This window comes from Chiloscyllium plagiosum, unplaced genomic scaffold (assembly GCF_037043375.1).
Source record: "Chiloscyllium plagiosum isolate Xiang-an unplaced genomic scaffold, Cpla_swu_hap1 HiC_scaffold_36, whole genome shotgun sequence".
Lineage (NCBI taxonomy): Eukaryota > Metazoa > Chordata > Chondrichthyes > Orectolobiformes > Hemiscylliidae > Chiloscyllium > Chiloscyllium plagiosum.
This window is the reverse complement of record NW_028270174.1, coordinates 10,471,702-10,484,114: the sequence shown is the minus strand read 5'-3', so window position 1 is coordinate 10,484,114 and position 12,413 is coordinate 10,471,702. Positions and strand designations below refer to the sequence as shown.

The window sequence follows — 12,413 nt, the reverse complement described above, 5'->3', positions numbered from 1 at the left end:
CCCCTGCTGGATTAGTTTAAACCCACCCCAATAGCCTTAGTGAATTTCGCCCCCAGGATATTGGTACCCCTCTGGTTCAGATGAAGACCATCCTGCTTGTAGAGGTCCCACCTACACCAGAAAGAGCCCCAATTATCCAAGAATCCAAAACCCTCCCTCCTGCACCATCCCTGTAGCCACATGTTCAACTCCTCTCTCTCCCTATTCCTTGCGTCATTAGCACGTGGCACTGGCAACAAACCAGAGATAACTACTCTGTTTGTCCTAGCTCTAAGCTTCCATCCTAGCTTCCTAAATTTCTGCCCTAAATCCCCATCTCTCTTCCCACCTATGGCGTTGGTTCCCATGTGGACCATGACTTGAGCCTGCCTCCCCCTCCCCCTTAAGGATCCCAAAAACACGATTAGAGACATCACGAACCCTGGCACCTGGGAGGCAACACACCAACTGTGAGTCTCTCACCCACAGAACCTCCTATCTGTCCCCCTATGGAGTCCCCAATGACTACTGCTCTGCTCCTCTTCCCCCTTCCCTTCTGAGCAGCAGGGACAGACTCTGTGCCAGAACCTTGTGCCCGAATGCTTTCCCCTAGTAAGTCCCCCCCCCCCAACAGTATCCAAAACGGTGTACTTATTGTTGAGGGGAATGGCCACAGGGGATCCCTGCATTGCCTGCCGGTTCCCTTTCCGTCCCCTGACTGTAAACCATCTGCCTTTTTCTTGTACCTGAGGAGTGACTACCTCACTGTAACTCCTCTCAATAATCCCCTCTGCCTCCCAAATGATCCAAAGTTCATCCATGGTACCTCATGGGCAGAGAATTGGGAGGTTCTGCAATTCCAGAGGTTTTGAAACTGACATTCACATTGACTCACTCCCAAAGCCATTTTCAATTCCTGCAATAAAGGATGTGTTGTCAGGTTGTCCTCAAAGCAAGCTGCCCATCCAGCCTCAAAACGTTTTCAATCTTAAATGTCAGTGACAATGGCCTTGGAAATCACAGATGCTTTCATGTACAAAGAGCAAAATCATGAATACTTAGGCAGTCTCTGCTTTCATTTACATGGTCCTAATAAACCTAATTCATTGTGATCACTTTCATGACCTCACACACCTTTTATCAACTTGTTGCAATACAAATATCAAAATAGAAACTATAAAAAAGCGTGTCACTATTTAATCTCTGTCCGCATGTGAAAGTCATTTGTGTGTTTGTTATTGGGATGTGAGGAAAAGGTGTTTCAAATAAAATCACATTAAGTATGATATTGTCCAGTGGGAGACAGACTACTTAAGTTTTGTACCTAGATACCTTAATTCCTAAGACGGTGCCATATTTGTTGCCATTGTACACTTTTTCAGTCATTGTCTGTCTTCTAACTTGTACTGACCATAAAAATTTGAGCACTATAATGTTTGATTCTGTGACTCAGTTGCCCATCTCCTGCCTCACTCCGAAACTTATCATACCACACTTTGCTTGTGAGATACATTGACCTGCCATAACTTGACTTTAAAATTCTCAGCCTTGATTATAAATCTTCCACTGTCTCGCCCTCTTTCAATCTCTGTGATCTCCTTCAGCTTTATAGCCCTCTCTAATCTTGTATTCCTCTAATACTGCCTGTTGAGCAGTCTTGATCTTTACAGCTGTACCTTTGCTAGTGATGCTTTCAACTGGCAAGCCCTAGCTCTGAAAGACCCTTCTAAATCTCTTCATCTCTCCACTTCTCTCTTCCTATTTGACTAAACTTACAGTGATGGGTCCTTCTAGCTCCTCCTTGGGCTCAGTGTCAAAGATGGTTTGACTGTGCTCATCTGAAACACCTTGGTCTGTTTTACTATGCAAAATGTGTGATCTAAATACATGTGATTGGTGGGTAGTCAGTTTTATTTTTCCCAGAAACTCGTAGTTGAGCTGGCAGACATAGTATCTAGTTGCTGCATGGTACTGAGGGCAAGAGTCAAATCTTCTCTGTTGCTTCACCTTGACAAAAAATCCAAGATCCTGAGTATTTTAGAAAATGAAGGAGAGAGGCAGTTTCCATTTGATAATCAGAGTGCAGTGGAGACATTCTGAAAAGCACCTTTGAAGTGGAATAAAAATGTTAAAGAACTTGTATTTTCATATCACCTTTTGTGATTGCAAAACTTACTAAAATACTTCAAAGCCAATGAAGTACACTTGATATATAGCCATTGCAGCAGTTAAATTACACATAGCGTATTAAAAACAGCAATGTCATAATATACTTGATGTTGGTTGCAGGATAAACATTGGCGAGGACACTGGAGAGAACCAAGCCTCCCCAAATAAAATGTCAAACATAAGAATTAAAAGCAGGAATATATCAGTCGATTCTGCTCTACCATTCTATAAGATTATGGCTGATCTGATTATTTCACATTCCCGCCTACCCCTGTTAATCTTTCATTGCCTTGTCAATCAAGAGCTTTTCTACCTCTGCCATAAAACTATTCAAAACTTATGCTTCTACCAACTTTTGAGAAAGAGATTTCCAAAGACTTTCAACTCTATATAGAACATAGAACATAGAAGAATACAGTGCAGTACAGGCCCTTTGGCCCTCGATGTTGTGCCGATCCAAGCCCACCTAACTTACACTAGCCCACTATCCTCCATATCCCTATCCAATGCCCGCTTAAATGCCCATTAAGAGGGAGAGTCCACCACTGCTACTGGCAGGGCATTCCATGAACTCACGACTCGCTGAGTAAAGAACCTACCCCTAACATCTGTCCTATACCTACCACCCCTTAATTTAAAGCTATGCCCCCTCGTAATAGCTGACTTCATACGTGGAAAAGGTTCTCACGGTCAACCCTATCTAAACCCCGAATCATCTTGTACACCTCTATCAAGTCACCCCTAAACCTTCTTTTCTCCATGAAAACAACCCCAAGTGCCTCAGCCTTTCCTCATACGATCTTCCTACCATACCAGGTAACATCCTGGTAAACCTCCTCTGCACCCGTTCCAGTGCCTCCACATCCTTCCTATAGTATGGCGACCAAAACTGCACACAGTACTCCAGGTGTGGCCGCACCAGAGTCTTATACAACTGCAACATAATCTCAGGACTCCGGAACTCAATTCCTCTACCAATAAAAGCCAGTACGCCATATGCGTTCTTCACCGCACTATTTACCTGGGTGGCAACTTTCAAAGATCTGTGTACATGGACTCCAAGATCCCTCTGCTCATCCACACTACCAAGTATCCGACCATTAGCCCAGTACCCCATCTTTTTATTACTCTTACCAAAGTGAATCACCTCACACTTAGCTACATTGAACTCCATTTGCCACCTTTCTGCCCAGTTCTGCAGCTTATCTATATCCCGTTGTAACCTGTCACATCCTTCCTCACTGTCAACAACTCCTCCGACTTTCGTATCATCCGCAAACTTGCTCACCCAATCTTCTAGCCCCTCCTCCACGTCATTTATAAAAATGACAAACAGTAATGGTCCCAAAACAGATCCTTGCGGAACACCGCTAGTAACGGCACTCCAAGATGAACCTTTACCATCAACTACTACCCTCTGTCTTCTTCCAGCCAGCCAATTCCTAATCCAATCCTCCAACTCACCCACAATGCCATACCTCCGTATTTTTTGAAGTAGCCTACCATGGGGAACCTTATCAAACGCCTTACTAAAATCCATATACACCACATCTATCGCTTTCCCCTCGTCCACCTCCTTAGTCACCTTCTCAAAGAATTCAATAAGATTTGTGAGGCACGACCTGCCCTTCACAAAACCATGCTGACTATCCTTGATCACATTATTCCTATCCAGATGTTCATAAATCCTATCCCTTACAATTCTCTCTAAGACTTTGCCCACAACAGAAGTGAGACTCACCGGCCTATAGTTACTAGGGTTATTCCTACTCCCCTTCTTGAACAAGGGAACCACATTTGCTAGCCTCCAATCTTCTGGCACTACTCCTGTAGACAACGAGGACATAAAAATCAAGGCCAATGGCTCTGCAATCTCCTCCCTTGCTTCCCAGAGAATCCTAGGATATATGCCATCAGGCCCAGGGGACTTATCTATTTTCACCCTTTCCAGAATTTCCAACACCTCTTCCCTACATAGCTCAAAGCCATTCATTCTACTTAATTGTGACTCAGTATTCACATCGGCAACAATGTCCTGTTCCTGAGTGAATACTGACGAAAAGTATTCATTCAGTGTCTCCCCAATCTCTTCAGCCTCCACACGCAACTTCCCACTACTATCCTTGACTGGACCTATTCCTACCTCTGTGAGAAAAAATATTCTTCCATTATCTGTGTTAAATGGGTGACCCTCTAATTTTGTTTGCTCCCACGAGATGAAACAGCCACTCCACATCCACCCTGTTAAGACCCCTCAGGATCTTCTTTGTTTCGATCAAGTTGCTCACTCTCTTAAACTCCAGTGGATATAAACCAAACCTGTGACTGCCTCTCGAGTTTCACTAGATTGATTTCATAGATGAGGGGTTTATCTTATGAAGAGAAACCAAGCAGTTTAGGCCGTGCTTTCTGGAATTTAGAAGAATGAGAGGAGATCTAATTGAGGTTTTTAATCATGCTAAAAGGGATTGATATAGTACAGTTATAAAGGATGTTTCCCCCTCATGTGGAGCAATCTAGAAGAAGGGGGTCATCATTTTAGGATAAATGATAGCAGATTTTGAACAGAGAAGCAAAGAGGTTTTCTCTCAGAGTCATGGATATGTGAAGTTCACTACCCCAAAATGTATTGGATGCTGTATCATGAAATAAATTTAAGGAGGAGGTAGATTTTAAATTAGTAATGGGTTGAAGAGTTATGGAGAACAAATGGTAAAGTGGAATTGAGGCCAAGATGAGAATATTGAAGCAGGCTGGAAGGGCTGAATTGCCGACTCTTAGTTCTTATGTTCATGAGAACTAACAGTTCCAGGTGTTAGTCTAGTACACAAAAACAAATTGCCAATGGAATGCTGATCTTTACATGGAGAGGGTTAGAATACAAATGGGTAGAGGTCATGCTTCAGCTAATCTACCTTAATAATAGCATCCAACATCAAGCCTGTCTCATGTCAACTGCTTAATGATTGTATTATATGTCTACAGAACATCAGAAGGACTTAAAACTAAAAACATGGAAAGTTAAAGTTAAATAATGCTTATTTGGAAAGGAAATTTAGCCTTGGTTATTCAGCTCCTTGTTTTATGAGTCCTTTTGTCAAGACTGTATATTGATAGAGCAAATTCTTGACTAATGAGGGACTCAAAGAGGGTAGGTAGGAAAGTGGAATTGAAGCCACAAGCAGATCAGCCATGATCTTCCCAAAAGGTGAAGCATGTTGAATGGCCTAATCTTGCTCCTAATTTGTCAGCTTGGTTTTGTGTTAAAAGAAAGTTTAAAAAAAAGGAAAAATCATGGAGCTTTAACTCGAGCACACACCAGATGGGTCAGATGGCTTGTTTTCTGTGATGGGCCTTCCGTGTAGCATTGTACAAGATGGTCACATTCTCAAAGGAAATTGCCGATAATAAGAACTTCGTTAGTTTACTTTGTTCACTTGGGATCTTTCATGCTCATCGGCAAAAATGTATTGCTTGTGTGACTGTTTACATTGTTGACATATAAACAAGAAGCACAGAGCCCTTTTCTATTTGACAATTTCCTCATTTGTTTTGCCATCCAGTCTGTGTTGCACTTTCATCAACTCGGCAATGTGTTTTAAATGAGTTCATGTAGAAATGATACATATTTCCAAATACCATCAGGAAAATACAGCTTAATATCTAAGATCATCGCCAATGCACTCACGTACTGGAAATACTTAGGTAGATTATTTTTCAGGACATGCAAGTGCTAATGGAATAATGATTTGAGTTTCAGTAATGATAAAATGTTGCAGATAATGATGTACTTTACCCAACCGTAGGAACCCTCAGTGAATGTGATCACCTATTTTTTAGTACAGCTTAGATTAAATTCAGAGCAAATTATGTTCTCATTCCTCCCAAACAATTTCCTGAGCCAGGCACTGACATACTTACTGAGACGTAAAGGGTGATTTTTATCCTGTTGTAGGGCTTGCCCTGTTGTATGATTAAATACCATATTGGACACAATAAAATGAGGTCCTACTCAGAGAGACCCACCAAGTCCTACATTACAAAATGAGTCATAATCATTGAAAGGTACAACTGGGAACAGACCATTTGGTCCAATGTATCCATGCCGACCAGATATCTTCAGTTTCTCTAGTCCCATTTGTCATCATTTGGCCCATGTCCCTCTAAACCCTTTCTATTCATGTACCCATCCAGATGCCTTCTAAATGTTGCAATTGTATCCACTCCCACCACTTTTTGAGTGTACTCCTACTGCCCTTATCCTTCTCTAGTGATTTACTAGATCCCAGGTAGCTCTACTTCATATATGCCTCCTTTTTTCTTGAACAGAGCCTCAATTTTTCTAGTCATCCATTATTCCCTACACCTAGCAGCCTGACCCTTTGCACTAATAGGAACATATTGTCTCTGAGCTCTCGTTATCTCGTTTTTGAAGGCCTCACACTTTCCAACTGTCCCTTTGCCTGTAAACAGCCTCCGGTAATCAGCTTTTGAAAGTTCCTATCTAATACCAGCAAATTAGCCTTACTCCAATTTAGGACCTTAACTTTTAGATAAGGTCTATCCTTTTCCATAACTATTTTAAAACTGAGAAAAATATGATCACTTACCCGAAAGTGCTCCTCCACTGATACCTCAGTCTTTTGCCTTGCCTTATTTCCCAAAAGAAGTTTTGCTGTTTCTCTAGTAAGTAGGTTCACATATTAAAGAAGAAAATTTTCTTGTACACTCTTGACAAATTCCTCTCCATCCAAGCCCTTAACAGTATGGCTCCCCCATCTATGTTAAAATTCCCTACCATTACAACCCTATTATTCTTACAAGTATCTGAGATCTACTTTTATATTTTCTACTCAATTTCCTACTGACAGCGGGGAGAGGTTTGTTCACTCTCATGACCACTGCTATTTAAATTAGAGGGTGGTACAGCAAAACCTGCAGAGGGGGAGAAATTGGGGTTCAAAGGAAGGTAAGCTTATTTTTCTATTTATGTTTATTTTCTTTCTAGGAACTTTATTCTCTCACGGCATGTATGCGTGTCAGTGGGAAAGCCAACATTTCTTTCCCATCCCAGAGTAATTCATAGAAATCGTAGAATCCCAACAGTGTGGAAACAGGCCATTTGGCCCAACAAGTCCACGTCGGCTCTCCGAAGAGTAACCCACCCAGACTCATTCCCCTTCTGTATTACTCTACATTTACCAACCTACATATCCCTGAACACTATGGGCAATTTAGCATGGCCAAGTCACCTAACCTGCATACCTTTGGACTGTTTAGACTAGACCCCCCTATAATCCCCCTATAGCAGATTCCCTTCCCCAAAAGATGGTAGTGAACCAGATGTGTGATTAATTTCAGAGTTACCTTTGTTGAGAATAATTTTGAATTTCATTTCTTTCCATTAAATTAGTTTAAAGTCCACCATCTGACATGGTGGGATTGAACCCATGCTCTAGATCATTAATGTGACCGCATTCCTCATCTGCATTATCAGTATGGTACCAACTCCTCTACATGTGTTGGGATTTGCAGCACTGTCTATCCAGTAGATGCAGTTAAAGCTGATGCACTGGATTCCAACAGCTCTGTTCCTACTGCCCTAACCAGGATGTCCCCCGAATGCCCTCCCCAACAGTTCACTTGAGCATGAGGAACTCTTCCTTGAGCATCCACTGGTGGTTCCACTTCTGCCTTCTGGTTTATCTCCAGCACGACATTGAGTGAAAGCTATTGAAGTGAGGCTCACAATCTCCTGGACATTTTCTGCTGATGTTCTGAGGCTTCTCTGCCTGCTCCTCTCTCCTGTTAACCTTCCCCAGCACCATCACCCAATCTCTGTCTCCCTGTTACTTCAGGACCACACTGTTAACCTTTTGTTTGATCTTGACCCTAAGTTGTGGAATTACCTATCTAAACCTCTCTAACTTGCGGGGTTAGATTTTGTATGCTTCTGCTAGGTTTTTGGTTTTGGTGGTTGTTCGAAAGTGAGATGATACCTAATATAGGACTCAATGTCCAGTCCAAGACCTTACTATCCTAAGCTGACCCTTAGGCTATGGAGAGTGGACACCAAAATGAGGAGCCTGCCCACTGTACGTCAATAAACAATTAAAGTTAAGAGTTCATTTAAATCCCAATTGACCTGATAACACACAATCTGTGCTGTAACACTTGGCATGTTTTAAAAGACAGGGGAAGGAAGAGGGGCACTAACTTTAGGGGATGCCCTTATCTCATTAGGGGTTTGGAGGCCTTCCCTAGTGATCACAACAGGAAAACAGGAGAAACAATGACAGTAGTACTTTGAAGTCAATGTACTGGTTGTGTTGGAGCTCCATTTTGAAGTGTTTAAGGTAAGTCAGAGCAATGTGTGTCATTCACAAGTTTTGCTTCTGAGATTGTGACCCCTTTATTATAGAATCCCTACAGTGTGGAAACAGGCAATTTGGCACAACAAGTTCACACCAACCCTCTGAACATCATCCCATCCAGACCCATCCGCCTACCCTATCCATGTAACCTTGCATTTCCCATGGCTAACTGACACATCTCTGAATACCACGGGCAATTTAGCATGGCCAGTCCAACTAACTTGCACATCTTTGGACTTTGTTTCCTAACTCCCAGCTCTCTTAACTCCATCCTCCTTGACTCCTGTTTTCCCGAACTCCCGATGCTAGTTAAATCCTCACCACCCAACATCTCTGTGATACTCTCATCACCCTCCTCCAAGGTCTGCCTATAGCCCTTTCAATGTCCAATATTGAGTCCTTGGCACTACCAGAACAGTGGCAACTAGTGCAGCCAATCAGACTGACTTTCAATTGGGGCGGAGCGAGCAGTCTACACTCCCCACCCCACTGACACACAAAACGTGACCCTCTACAGTTGTGTAAAGTAATAGCTACAAGAAGGTCAATCTACGCCAAGGTACAGCTCAGCCCTTTCATTAATATATCAGAGCCACTGGATGGAGCATTGGTTGGTAGTTTGGGCAGACAGCAATTGGAGTCTTGTCCAGTCTCCTCACGAAGACGTGTGTCTTATGTATTTCTTGTTTTAACAGTTAATACACCTCTGTATTAATGTACTCTGTATACAGTTATGCTAAGCTGTAAGAAATCTTAGTCTAGATTAGAGTGGTGCTGGAAAAGCACAGCGGGTCAGACAGCATCCGAGGAGCAGGAAAATCGACGTTTCGGGCAAAAGCCCTTCATCAGGAATCGGATGCTGCCTGACCTGCTGTTCTTTTCCACCACTACTCTAATCTAGACTCTGATTTCCAGCATCTGCAGTCCTCACTTTTGCCTGTAAGAAACCTTATCTTGTTGCTGAAAGTAAGTGTTTCTTCTGCTGGGACTGATTCATATATAGTTTATCCTTCACAACAAACTACTATAAAGCCCCTAAACTAAAATAAGAAGGATGGAGGATTGTTGGAACCATTCTGCCAAAGGTACCCAGGCCTATCATCACCGTTCTAACATTTCACTGGCCTTTAAGGTGTCCTTTAAAACTTATCTGTTTGATGACTAACCTATTTTCACCCTGTTTGGCCCAGTATCTGCCTTTGAACTCTAACTTTCCTGTGAAGAAGACTGGAGTTGTTTATTGTACTTAGAGGAGATATATAACTTAAAGTAGTCATTGTTGAGCTCAAATAAAGCCTATAATGGGTGAACGTTTATAAACAGGAACCTCTTTTTCAGATTTACATTGCAGAAAGGGACCATATCAGTTTGCTATAGCTCATAGTAAAATCTAGTCAATCAATGCCCATCTATCACCGTTCCCACTAACTTACCTTTGATCCATCTGTGCTCATTAAATTTTAGCTTTATAGTTGCATCGATTCCAAATAATCTCTGTCTTTTCTTTCCTAGGATCTGAAAGATGAAAGTTCGCTTCTTCGGCTTCAATTGAAGGAGAAAGACGAACTGATCTCCCAACTTCGGGACGAACTTGTAAGTGGTAGATGCAGTGTTTATTTCAAACATTTGCACCTTCTGTCGGAATAATGAGTAGAGAGCTACATTGATGCTAGTAACATGGTTACCTGTCAACCTGCCAAAACTATTCAAAACATTTGGATAGAGAACTGGCTCAAAGGTAGAAGATAGAAGGTGGTCATGGAGCGTTGCTTTTCAGACTGGAGGCCTATGACCAGTGGAGTGCCACAAGGATCAGTTCTGGGTCATTTTCATCATTTTATATGAATGATGATGAGATAGCTTTGGCAAATAGAATTAAGGAGAACCTAAAGGGGTTTTACAAATATATTAAGGGCAAAAGGATAAATAGGGAGAGAATAGGGCCCCTCAAAGATCAGTAAGGCGGCCTTTGTGTGGAGCCACAGAAAATGGGGGAGATACTAAATGAATATTTTGCATCAGCATTTACTGTGGAAAAGGATATGGAAGATATAGATTGTAGGGAAATAGATGGTGACATCTTGCAAAATGTCCAGATTACAGAGGAGGAAGTGCTGGATGTCTTGAAATGGTTAAAAATGGATAAATTCGCAGGACCTGATCAGGTGTACCCAAGAACTCTGTGGGAAGCTAGAGAAGCGATTGCTGGGCATCTTGCAGAGATATTTGTATCATCGATAGTCACAGGGAGGTGCCGGAAGACTGGAGTTTGGCAAACGTGGTGCCACGGCTTAAGAAGGGCAGTAAAGACAAGCCAGGGAACTGTAGACCGGTGAGCCTGACCTCGATGGTGGGGAAGTTGTTGGAGGGAATCCTGAGGGACAGGATGTACATGTATTTGGAAAGGCAAAGACTGATTGGGGATAGTCAACATGACTTTGTGCGTGGGAAATCATGTCTCACAAGCATGATTGAGTTTTTTGAAGAAGTAACAAAGAAGATTGATGAGGGCAGAGCAGTAGATGTGATCTATATGGACTTCAGTAAGGTGTTCGACAAGGTTCCCCTTGAGAGACTGATTAGCAAGGTTAGATCTCATGGAATACAGGGAAAACTAGCCATTTGGATACAGAACTGGCTCAAAGGTAGAAGACAGAGGGTGGTGGTGGAGGGTTGTTTTTCATAGTGGAGGCCTGCAACCAATGGAGTGCCACAAGGATCGGTGCTGGGCCATCTACTTTTTGTCATTTACATAAATGATTTGGATGTGAGCATAAGAGGTACAGTTAGTAAGTTTGCAGATGACACCAAAATTGGAGGGGTAGTGGACAGTGAAGAGGATTACCTCAGATTACAACAGGATCTGGAGCAGATGGGCCAATGGGCTGAGGAGTGGCAGATGAAGTTTAATTCAGATAAATGCGAGGTGCTGCATTTTGGGAAAGCAAATCTTATCAGGACTTATACACTTAATGGTAAGGTCCGAGGAAGTGTTGCTGAACAAAGAGACCTTGGAGTGCAGGTTCATAGGTCCTTTAAAGTGGAGTTGCAGATAGATAGGATAGTGAAGAAGGCGTTTAGTATGCTTTCCTTTATTGGTCAGAGTATTGAGTACAGGAGTTGGGAGGTCATGTTGCGGCTGTACAGGACATTGGTTAGGCCACTGTTGGAATATTGCGTGCAATTCTGGACTCCTTCCTATCGGAAGGATGTTGTGAAACTTGAAAGGGTTCAGAAAATATTTACAAGGATGTTGCCAGGGTTGGAGGATCTGAGCTACAGGAGAGGCTGAACAGGCTGGGGCTGTTTTCCCTGGAGCGTCGGGAGCTGAGGGGTGACCTTATAAAGGTTTACAAAATTATGAGGGGCATGGATAGGATAAATAGACAAAGTCTTTTCCCTGGGGTCTGGGAGTCCAGAACTAGAGGGCATAGGTTTAGGGTGAGAGGGGAAAGATATAAAAGAGACCTAAGGGGCAACTTTTTCACGCAGAGGGTGGTATGTGTATGGAATGAGCTGCCTGAGGATGTGGTGGAGGCTGGTACAATTGCAACGTTTAAGAGGCATTTGGATGGGTATATGATTAGAAAGGGTTTGGAGGGATATCTGCCGTGTGCTGGCAGGTGGGACTAGATTGGGTTGGTTGAATCCTTGCTGAGTCTCTCTTCCCACTCCATTTCAGATGCTCCAGCAATAATGTGGCCTGTTGCAATATTGTCCTGGAAAACAAGCATCTTTAATCTCTTGTTAAACTAAGACCTTGCTGAGAATTAGGATCAGTTGCAACTGTCTATAGAATGAAATAGCACAGGAGCCATGCAGTTCATTCCGTGGAGCAATATCTTTTGTTTTGTGATGGTTTTCCACATCCCTTTGACTAATCACATTATG

At 42.6% G+C, this 12,413-nt stretch overlaps 1 protein-coding gene across 10 annotated transcripts in view; it reads left to right on the top strand.

The window, feature by feature from the left end:
• ccser1 (coiled-coil serine-rich protein 1) overlaps positions 1-12,413 on the top strand; it is a 1,301,473-nt gene that overhangs the window by 770,640 nt on the left and 518,420 nt on the right. For all 10 annotated transcript variants that reach the window (XM_087979948.1, XM_087979953.1, XM_087979945.1 and 7 more), the window contains one exon: positions 10,035-10,115. In XM_087979948.1, the coding sequence (XP_087836074.1) occupies positions 10,035-10,115 (81 nt within the window). The remainder of the gene's footprint in view (positions 1-10,034; positions 10,116-12,413) is intronic.